This window comes from Corvus kubaryi, unplaced genomic scaffold (genome assembly GCF_017639235.1).
Source record: "Corvus kubaryi isolate FWS band 111438036 unplaced genomic scaffold, C.kubaryi_AGA036_p1.0 74, whole genome shotgun sequence".
NCBI lineage: Eukaryota > Metazoa > Chordata > Aves > Passeriformes > Corvidae > Corvus > Corvus kubaryi.
Window position 1 is genome coordinate 7,127,934 of NW_024582061.1, and position 11,227 is coordinate 7,139,160.

Here is an 11,227-nt window from a genome sequence, read left to right on the forward strand (position 1 = left end):
ATATTAAGATACAAACCACTGTAATTCAGGGGCTCTGTAAAGATATTTATTGAGTCTTTCAGGACTATTGCACATACCGTATCCTTCAGAACCGGGTTAATTTAAAAACATTGCAGAATAACACCTCCCCCCAACATATAAGTTAATACATAGTTAGGCTTTTCATACTGTAGAGTGCTGTTACTGTGCCTATAAAGAATACAAGCAATTAAGAAAAGTGCAATCCAGCAAAATTAGTGATTATGTTTAAATAAACAGCTGAGAGTCACAAGCTGCTGACAATATCCACGTGCATGGTCCTTCTACAGTTAAGTCCTTCTGTCACAGCAGATAATGAAGGTGAATTTCCTATTCTTCCTTCTCTAGAAACTTGATAGGTATATTCCTTCCAGGAAAATTTGCTTCCTCTGGGTCAAATGACACTTTTAATCTTTGGATAACCTGCTAGACATGAGTGGGACTCAGACAATCAGAGGGATTGTGCCCTAATTCTGTTCAGGCTCGCAGCAATTCAACTGTGCTGGAGTTGCACTGAAAATGTCACCCACACAAGGAAACACTGATTGTCCATCTGGAAATGTCCCCCTTGCTCAGAAGCCTCACACTGTGGCAGGCACAGGGCACGAGGAAAACACAGAGAAACATCCCTTGCTGATAATTCTCTCATTCCCTTCTCCTGATGTTGCCTCCTTGCACTGAGGACTATTTCTGCCTTTACACATTAATGTCTGCAGCTTCACTACCACTCCTACAGTTCCAACTCTTCTCCCCCCATCAGTGCAAATGTGCAGGTAAATAAATATTCTTATCTACTGTGACCATTTTTTGGCTAAAGAAAGTGCTGTGAGGATAACTTCAGGTGCAGTGCAGCTGCATAGATTAGCTTGACAGCATTATAACTGGGATTTAACAAGAGCAACGTAACATAACATTAACAAAACATGGAATACAATGCAGGGTGCATCGCATCAAATGGGGAGAGAGGAATTTGCTGTGATCCTGTCTAAAACAACAGTGTTCACTTCTGCATTACCCTGTATCCATGAGGCACTGGCAGTCCTCCAAACAGACCCACTTCACCACCCATCCCTGCACACAGAGCCTGGTTAAAGGAAAAGCAAAACAAAAACCCCCAAGTGCACACCCAAAACCGAAAGGAAGAGCAGCTGCTCCAACAAGAGAAGAATAAATGCTGACGACACAACAAAGAGAAACTACAGGCTGGGCAGTAGCTGGAAAAATGGGGCAAGGAAATGACTTATCAAGATGCTGAAGAGAGCCTTTTAAATGGTATCTTTAGAAATCAGAGGCTTCTTCTGGAGAATTCTGGCTACCAGAAAAGTCATTCACCTCAAGGTAGGAGCTGGGACACATTCCCAGGTCCCAAAGTATAGACATAGCCTCTCTAGGCATCATATCAGAGCTCTGAGTGTCAGGGGTGGTGGCTTTCCCCACCCTTATTGTGCTGAGTTGATATTCAAGCTACAGACCCACTTCCTGGTTAAGTAACATCCTGAGGCTGAGACTCCTTTGGACTCCAGATAGGCACAGTTTCCAGAGCCTTTTACTTCAAACCTGTCAGGGAGAAGGGAAGACAGGATTACTTGGACACCCATAATCAAATACTGCAATAGAGCAAAGGCAGCAATGGGCAGCTCAGGTTCTCTTTGAATAAAGCCTCATTTACCACAGAAGGATGATGTTTTGTGCCTTGAAGAGAACACCATGGAGATTGTCTTTTCTTAATGGGATCTTGTGCCCAGAATACAAAGTCCAGGACTTGTAGTACTCCTGTATCCTGTTTAGTGGTCACTAAATACAACCTTAGATTAGAGACTGAAACTCAGGTTTGCCCTTCTCAGGGATGCTGTGCCATCGAGATGAGCACCACCACCACGCATTTCCACATCCTCCTATACAGCTAAAAGGTTCCAGCAGAAGCTGTGAAGCAAATGCATCTCTCATTTCTCCCTTCCTCAGAACCCAACAGGCACCATGGTTAAGGGGGTGGGGGAAACAGGAGGCAAACCTCAGTTTCCACACTGTAGGTGTCCCTATGTAAGAGGTTAAGGGACTCCTTCAGCAACTCTGTTTTCAAACAAAGTGCTATAAAGTTCTGTGGATAGGCTGAGCAAACTGGAATGGTCTCTGGAAAAGCCAAGGAGCAAATCCCCACCAGCGTCATAACCCCTGAGCTTAGACATCAAGGTGTTTGCCCCTCGCTTCAGGAGGGGAAGTTTGAGGCAAGCAGTGAGGCAGAAGTCTAAGAATGGGAAGAACCTCACTGAAAATGAAAGCATCAGTGGATGTTTGTGTTGCAGACAGGATAAAAGAGTGGGAAGGGCTGCAGTTTTCCATCTGAGATACCCACGTGCTCCTCACCTCTCACATTAAATGTGTTTGTCAGATCAAGACCTCAGGGCTCGGGGATGAAGTGAAATATAGTCACACATCACCAGTAATGTCACAGACTTAAAAGTATTTAAATTTTCCACTTTTTAAGGTAATTTCAGACTTGTGAAATCTCAGTGCTTCTTCCTATCACTGGTAAATCTGCCAACTCCTGCCAGCAGCTGCTCCAGGACAAGCTGCAGCAGCCTCTGAGGAGATGGGACAGCTGCCAGGGAGAGGAACAAACTGCCCCACACCTGGCACTGGTGGCACAGAACACAGGACCCTGGCCACAGAGCAGCTCATGCAACATAAATTCACAGCTTCCTTTCCCTCCAGCAGCCTCTTTCGGAGTAACATTCTATAAAAATGAAAACATGTCTTAGCAGTCTCCCAAATCTCTTTGCTATGAACCTCACACAGGTTACATGCAGGTTGACACTTTTACAAAATATATTCTATAATGAGGAATTTGTGTTACTGTAGTCTTCCCTTCCTCCCCTCATTGCTTTGGTATCTTGGTGTCTCTTGGTTAAACTTCCACTTTCTCTCCTGTTTGTTACCATGAGCCTGCCTCATGTTGCTTCTCAATATTACAAATTTATCCCCTAACTTTCATTTGCCACAGTTTTAACAATGCCATGTGAAATCTTCATTGCATTCCATACCCTCTCCATAATCATCCCTTCAACATAATTACAGATATTTCCTACAAGTCACTGTCCATTTCTGTATTATTTATCTTGTCTTATTCCCCTATAATCGAGTATCATCAGAAAAATCCCTCCCCATCAACTTACAGTTCATTGTCTAATGCTTTTCCATTTACCCAAAAGAACTCTTCATTTCTTTTATAGAGTCCGATCCATGGGTCTTGCTTTGTTATTCTCATCATAAAGCTCTGTAGGAATAAACCCACATGAGAAAAGAAGTTTTGCATGTTCAGTCCAGCTATCAAAATACAAAGCCCTTGATCCAGGGCAAAAGCAAAAGTGAAAGGACAATCTAGCCTTTCCTGCAGATGAAACAATATTAAAACCTAAATATAGGTTTAGTGAGGTGACTGGGATAGGGTTGACTGACCTAGGGAGAGGCCATTCTAAAATATCAAGGTCTGCTATCAAAGTCTGGAACTGATACAGAAGAATATATTCTCCTAGGCCTTTGTGCAGAGTGGAATCTTTCCTAATATTGTGGTATAATATAGAAAAAAAACACTCCAAGCTGCACTTTGGGTAACTCTCTCCTAACTCCAAAGGTCACAATTAACATATTTACCAACTTGTGTGTAATTAACCTATCTCAATATGAGAAAACAGTTGTTTAATTAAAGATAAATGAGATGCAGCAGTGTTTACCCTGATAGATGCCTTTAATATGAGTACTTATAGCTGTGAGAAGCACCAAATTTAACTCAGACAAGTCTCCTTGGACATTTTCTGATGATGTTTTCAGGGAGCAGAGGAATGAAGTTTTCTGCAGGCTGTGACTCATTGTGGTCTTATATCAGCTTCCTAACTGCTCAGCTGAGGAGGCTGGAGGAACGGTTCCCTGGAAGTGAACTGCAGGGAAAACAGGATCCCCCTTTGGTTCCCTTACCAGTTCCTGATGATTTTCGATGACCAGGAGGGAAGCGCTGTGGGAGGAGCAGTGGCTCTGGCTGAAGTTCCAGGAGGCTTCGTTCTCTGAGAGGAAGTAACACTTCCTCTGGAAGTACAGCCAGCCTGTTGGACACAGGTCCAGGGGAGGACACTCAGGAGAGTCTTTGGCCGGAGAAGAGTTTACTGGGAAAAGACAAAAAACAATCTATCCATTTCTTCCAGCTGGAAAATGGTTTAGTTTGCTTTCTGACTGCATCATCTAAAATAATCTCAGTCTAGCCACAGCATTGTTACTTCTGCCCAGCAGAAATAATTATTGTAAACTAACGGTATATTCTGGATCCTGCACCCTTCTGCCTCTTGACATATCCTTAACTGGATGGCCAGGGACAGGCTGGTAGAAGTAGCTGAGAAGGTGATAATAAAGTATCCCCCAAAAACTCTTCTACAGCTTAAAAATTCCAACAACTGCAGTTTTTGCATATGTCACTTCCTCACAGCTGAATTAATAACTTTATTATAGTGTCATTTTGAAGGACTGCAGATTGATAGGATAATCTCCCAGCTGTTAATTGTTTTCTTGAACTTGGATTAAGACCGACAGTGATGTTACAAACTTGATACCAAAAGTACACTAAGGCTAAACTGAGCCCTCCCTAACCCCACTGCAGCGCATGGAGTTGTTTCTCCAGCGCTGGCCCACAATTTCAAACAACACAGAATCACAGAGTGGCTTGGGTTGAGAGTGACTTTAAAGATCGTTTTGTTTCACCCTGCTGCCATGGGCAGGGACAGACTCCACCAGACCAGTTTGCTCAGAGCCCCATCCAGCCTGGCCTTGGACACTGCCAGGGATGGGGCAGCCACAGCTTCTCTGAGCAGCCTGTGCCAGGACCTCACTGCCCTCTGAGTATAGAACCCAAAACTCTGGTAATTTCTGTTGCTAATTATATTTTCTTTTAGAATTCCTTGCTTACCAAACTGAATACATGAAATCAAAATGACTGCAGCTGTAAGGACTCCAGCGACAGCTCGCCACAGCCAGATGTTTGAGAACAGACCTGAAAAAATAAATGTCAGGAATTAAAAAAAAACAAAACAAAAACAAAAACAACAAATCAGAACCAACTGATAAGGGAGTAGAGTCCAGGGAGTAGAGTCCAGGGAGTAGAGTCCAGGGAGTAGAGTCCAGGACCCACAAAGCTGTTCAAGAAAAAAAAGTAGCTCTCTATGGAGAGCAAACTGGGAGCAGAGACATTTAGCTTATCTTCACAAAGCTACTCAGCTAACAAGAACTCTGAGTTATTGTAAATTTTAGTTACATCATCCAGAATTTAAAGTGATCAAAAGAGAAAGAAATGAGCATGGAAAAAATGACAGTGGACAGTGAGTTTGATATTGACCTGGTGCCTAAACGTGGCATGGATAAAAGAAATAAGAAAAGCCATCAGCTCTGGAGCCCAAAACTTCTCCTGAGAAACATCCAGCCTTATCCCACAGCCACAGCTTTTCAGAGTCTCCTTTTGTTCCCCTGTCCCTTCCAGGCCTTTGGAAGCACACACTGCCCTGCCACTGCCCTGTTTGTATCCGGCTGTTCGGGCGGTAGCGGGCACGAAGTGTCCCGAGAGGCTCCAGAGGACAGTCCCGTCTCCTGGCAGTCGCTCCGCTGCCAGCACAGGGGGTTTCCAGGGGCGCGGCGGCTCCCGGCCGGCATCCCCGGCTCCCCATACCACGGGATGCGCTCCCGGGCCCGCACCGCCGCTCAGCCCCGCGCTCCGGAGAGGAGTCCCGGCTGCTCCCCGCATCCCAGCGCGGCCCCTCGGTGTCCCCCGCCCGTCACCTCTGCTGTGGGCGGTGCCGCGCCCCGCGGAGCCCCCGCGCTCGCCGCCGCCGCTCCCCATGGGCGCGGAGCTCACGGGGCTGCAGCCGCCCGGCCGCGCTGAGGCCGCTTCCGCCGCTGCCGGCCCCGAGATGCGCCGGCCCCTCGGGGCACGGCCACGGAGGGTGGGTTCGGTGCCGAGCGGGGCCTTTGGGCCGGGAACAGTCACTCCACAGCTCCGGAGAAATAGGAAATGGGGAGGCTTTCAAGAAGTCGGCCTCTACAATATCTCGCTGGGATCGTCTGGAAAATTCCAGGAACTAACACAAAGGCAGAAGGCTCTGGTTTGGTTTGGTTTTGTCTGGTCGGGTTTTTTTGTTTTGGGTTTGTTTGTTTGTTGTGGAGTTGTTTTTTTTTTTTTAATCTTATTTATTTCATACTTATTTATTTTCTTCTTTTGTACGGAGGAGGAGAGTAAAATCAAGTATTTAAACATTGATTACTTAAACCTCTTTGGAAAACCTGGCCAGTGATTTGCTTTACCTAGAAGAGCATAAAGCCTGATGATGCTGGCTTGCCAGCGGTGGGGATGAAGGTGCAATAGAAATTTGAGCACTGCTTGGAAGACAGCCATACATACCATACATTGCATCTGGTGGTTTTGCACAGTAACTGCTGCACTTACAACAGATCTGGGCTGTGTTGCGTGTTCAAACAGCCTGAGGAACACAGCTCTCTCCAAGTCACCGTGTGGGCTCTGTGTGAGGCTGGGGAGGAATTCAGCAGTGGTTTATCCAAAATAAGCATCCTTCTGCACCTGGGGAGGAAACCTCAAACAGAAAACCATGGGAATGGGGGGTTACGCTTTAAGCTTTCACTCCAGTCTCCAATTACTTTCATTGTCAAGGACTCTGAGCAGTGGTGAGTTGCTGAAAATATCTCCAGGTGTTTATATTTACAGCTTATAAAGAGCCATATAAACTTTATACTTCCATAAATATATTTCAAATTGCAGCTGATTTTAGCCTTTGCCTGCAGCAGGAGGTCATTTAAGCAGTGAATTGGGAGAGCTGGACTGGTCAAAATTCCCAGGAAGGCATTGGGGAAGAAAAGGAAAGACAAAAGGGTGAAGAAGAATCTGAATGTTTTTTGTGACAAGGCTTAAAGTATGGTGGCTTCAGGGGGGTTAGGGAACTGAGGATTCCCAGGAGATGGAAGAAGTGATGGGTCCAGAGAGCACAAGCTGGAGACTTTTCCAGAGGTTTTGCAAGACATGAATCCAGAGGGGCAGAGGATGAGAGTGGGATGTGGAATTAGGGCAGCAGGGAGGTTCAGTACCTGTTTCATGCAGAGCATGTTCTACATATGAGGACACAATGGAACATGAGTGTGTGCACAGCCGGTGTTCTGAGAACAGCTTATTCAGCATTTATTCACTCTGCAGGGGTGGCTTGAGCTCCTGCCATTCAGTCCTGCCTCTCACTGAGGTCAAAAGTAGCACTGTGGCTTTTAACCACAGAGCATTCACAAGTGAGTACTCTCTTCATGCTCACCCATGAGTACAGAAGGTAATTCTGACAGCTGCAGGAGATTCTCCAGGCTAGCAAAAAGCCCTGAGAAACCCTGTCACACCGCTGTGAATCATCTGATCCTCCAAAACTACTGCTATAAACCCCAGATGCTTGTAACTGAGATACCTTCACTTTCCCTGATGTGTTTGGCTAAGAGGCCTCCAGACAATTCCTACAATGGAAGCTGATAAACAAGATAGGAATTTCTTGAAGGCTAAAGGCAAAAATACCCTCCAAACTGAATCACTGGAAAATTACTTTAAAATACTGCCATAGTGTAGGGAGATAAACACAAACATTCTAAGGAAAAAGTATGGCATTTTACAGGAGGGCTCTCATGGGACTGACTTGAAAGGTCAGAGTTAGTTCCTGTGGTGCTGCCTCTTACTTGCTGCTACCCCAAATAGTCTTTGATTACCTTTTATCACTCACCAATCATAAAATCATGGAATGGTATGGATTGGAATAGACTTTAAAGACTATCTAATTCCAATCCCTCTGCCGTGGGCAGGGATGCTGTCCACAATCCCAGTTTGCTCCAAGCCCCATCAAGCCTGGCCTAGGACACTTCCAGGGATGGGGCAGCCACAGCTTCTCTGGGCAACCTGTGCTGACTGGACCATGAAACTGTGAAAAAGCAGCCAAGGAGGCAGATCAAGTGGTCACGATTAAAACCATTAATGGTTTTAAAGACTCTCTTTTGGAGCAACCTGTGCCAGGGCCTTACTACCCCCTGAGTATAGAACTTTTTCCTGATAGCTGCTCTAAATCTTTTCTCTCTTAGTTCAAAACTTTCACTCTTGTGAACTTGTCACTATCTGCTTATGTAAAAAGTCACTCTCCCTCTTTTTTTATAATCTCCTTTAGGCACTGCAAGGCCACAGTGAGGTCACCCCAAAGCCTTCCCTTCTCCAGGCTGAACAATCCCAGTTCCCTCAGCCTCTCCTCCCAGCAGAGCTGCTCCATCCCTCTGCTCCCCTTGGTGTCCCTGCTCTGGACTGGCTCCAGCAGCTCCCTGTCCTTCCTGTGCTGGGATCCCAGGGCTGGATGCAGCCCTGCAGGGGGGTCTCGGCAGAGCGGGGCAGAGGGGCAGAATCCCCCCCCTCCCCTGCTGCCCATGCTGGGGCTCAGCCCAGCTCAGGGGGTTCTGTCCCAGCGCACACGGCCGGGGCAGGGCCAGCTCTCACCCACAGCACCCCCAAGTCCTTCTGCCAGGGCTGCTCCCTCTGCTCATCACCAGCCTGGATTGATCCCAGGGGTTGTCCTGACCCTAGTGCAGCACCAGCACTTGGTCTTGTTAAACCCTGTGAAATTCCCATGGGCCACTTCCCAAGAAAGAACAGGATTTCTCTATAGATAATTTGTGACTCACCACAGAGAAAACATCACAGTTAGCACCTTGAAAAGTCACTCACCATTTCAAGCCTTTGCACCCACAAACCCAAAAGGGTTCCAGAAAGTCCATTGCGTGTGCTAAAAAGGACACACTCAGCCAGTGATCGCTGTGAGCTCTGCAACACAGTTGGTGCTACCTTTAGGGTGTTCTTTGTGTGTCCTGAAGCCTGCTTGCTGTTCTGACAGCAGATCTGAGTTGGCAGTGCATCCTCACTGAACTGCCCATTTGGCAGCGAGGTTTTTTTCTTGTGTTGATACCTTTGTCATTTAGAACCACATAAAATTGTTTGCATGTGCAACAGTGCATGAACTTCTTTTTTTACGAAAATTTCACTTGTCTCTGAAATGTCTGTTCGTGCCTGTCTCTGCTTAGTTACTTCTATGCAACAGTTTCTGGGCTTTGTAATGGTTTGAGGTGGTTTTCTTAAGAACCTTGCCTTCATTCACTGTTTTCTCCTAAAAAAAAAAAAATCAAAATCCCTTGGTTGTGATTTTTGCCAAGATACTCGGAGCATTTTTTCCACTAAGTGTATCTGTAGAGGGATTCCTTGTGGAACAAGGGCATATGATACCCCTGGAAAGATTGGACAACCCAGGGTTGCTGAGGAAAAGCCCCTGAACAGGCCCCTGGCTGCAGGCAGCCCTGAGAGTCCTTGGCAAGGTCTACACTGGTCGTCTCCCCTGCTGATTAGAGGCTGTCTAGAGGGACGGGGCATGAATCTTTGCAAAAGTAGATAAAAGTTGGCATAGTTGAACAATAAAGGGAGAACGATGCTCAAATCATATCGGTGTACATGTCATTACTCTGGCCAGCTCTGCGGACTTGGTCCCTAACACCTGGCGCCTGAGCAGGGACTCGAGTGATCTTACTCGCTTAAATGCGGTTTGTTTTCGCTTAAATGCGGTTCTCCTAAAGGCGGCAAGACTCCGAATCATCGCACCGACGGTGAGGAGCCTGGAGAGCTGGAGCCAGAGTGTCCCGGCAAAAAGCTGAGTGGTGCTGGAGACCGGAGCTCGTGCAGCCGAGCGAGCCCCCGCAGGTAAGAAGCTATGGAATACGAGGCTGCCACTCGTCTCCTAGCCGGTATCCTCTCTAAGAGAGGCGAGACTGTAAAAGATCGACATCTCTATGCCCTAATTACGTGGGCCCAGGAACGAGGGTTTTTGAAATGCACTTCGCTTTTGTTTTCGACCGAAGAGTGGTGGGAAGTTGGAAACAGACTGTGGCGGTTCACAATTGAGGGTGGAAAGGAAGGTAAAGAAGCTAAAGCTCTGGGATTAACTTGGAGAGCTGTGACTAATACCCTCCCAGAAATGAAAGCAGAGAGGAAGGTGGCCACAGCAGCCATGGAGGCGCTGGGGGGTGGCGGCCCCGGAAAAGAAAGAGGGGGGGGTCTCACGGAGCGGCAGCCGGAGGCCAGGGCGGAGTCCAGGGTTGCGCCATTCTTCGGGCTGACCGTGGGTTGACCGATGAAGGGAACTTCAGCAGCCAGCGGAGAAGGAAGTTACCCCGCAGAAGCCTGAGGGAGAGCTGGTAGCGAAGGCAGAAGTAGAACCTCCTGACTCTGGGGGCGGGGTGCAGGCAAGCAGAGGAGAAGCAAGCGGTCCCAGCTCCCGGCCGAAAACAGCATCGCTCCATCCCCCTCTGCCGGACAGCGGATCATCGTCTGACTGCAAAGCAGCCTCCACGACTTTGTCGTCCACAGAACCAGAGCCAGCCAGGGCTGCCGGGGGTCAGCCCCAAGAGGAGGAGAAACACCGAGAGATGATGAATGAATTAATTAAGAAGCTTGCTGAATTGTCTATGCGTCAGGATGCGCTGGAGTCTAAGGCTTGCGAAACCACACCATCAGCACCGTGGCGTCCCATGGACCCACCGGTCAAGACGGCCACCAGAACTCCTGCGTTCCCATTGTGAGAACCGGGCACAGGGCCTATGGCGCTTCCCTCCGGGCAAGAGGACGTGCAGCCATTGCCTCCATCAGCCCCGACGGCGAGGACTGATCCATTGTGAAGGAGATGGAACGGAGTTGTCTGTAATGCAAACATTGAAGGAGATTGGCAAGCCATAGATGCCCTGACCTGCTCTGTACTGATACAGGGTACAGGACACTTCAAAGTGGGAACCCCATGACTGGAAGATCTCGCAGCAAGCGAAGCAAACGGTCACCATGCATGGCCTCCGGTCTGAAGCTACACGGAGCATCCTGCAGTTTATCTTTACAGCAGATGTCCTGTGTCCTAATGATTGCATCAGCATCACACAGTTGTTGTTGACCCCTTCACAGCTCCTGCTCTGGGAGCGAATGTGGAAGCGGCTAGCACAAGAAGAAGCTAGCAAACACCAAGGTGACACACAAGACCCACTGTATGCAATCCAAGCCAACATGCTAACTGGGAATGGGGCTTATGGAGTGACGGTGACGCAGCTGACCCTGCCCACAATCATT

General features: G+C 47.6%; 1 protein-coding gene across 4 annotated transcripts; it reads right to left on the minus strand.

Annotated features, from left to right (window-relative positions):
* Positions 1-24: 24 nt before the first annotated feature.
* Positions 25-10,303, minus strand: LOC121675402 (C-type lectin domain family 2 member L-like). 4 transcript variants are annotated; one of them, XM_042050856.1, is made up of 6 exons: positions 10,178-10,303; positions 6,452-6,641; positions 4,970-5,053; positions 3,991-4,175; positions 3,192-3,292; positions 25-1,575 (listed from the first exon to the last, which is right to left on the minus strand). In XM_042050856.1, the coding sequence occupies exons 2-6, from the start codon at positions 6,456-6,458 to the stop codon at positions 1,458-1,460; spliced, it is 495 nt and encodes a 164-aa protein (XP_041906790.1). In that variant the 5' UTR covers positions 6,459-6,641; positions 10,178-10,303; the 3' UTR covers positions 25-1,457. The 4 variants fall into 4 exon arrangements, with proteins under 4 accessions (XP_041906790.1, XP_041906789.1, XP_041906788.1 ...); XM_042050855.1 differs by having other exon boundaries at positions 8,798-10,303; XM_042050854.1 differs by lacking the exons at positions 6,452-6,641; positions 10,178-10,303 and adding an exon at positions 5,833-6,164.
* Positions 10,304-11,227: the final 924 nt, after the last annotated feature.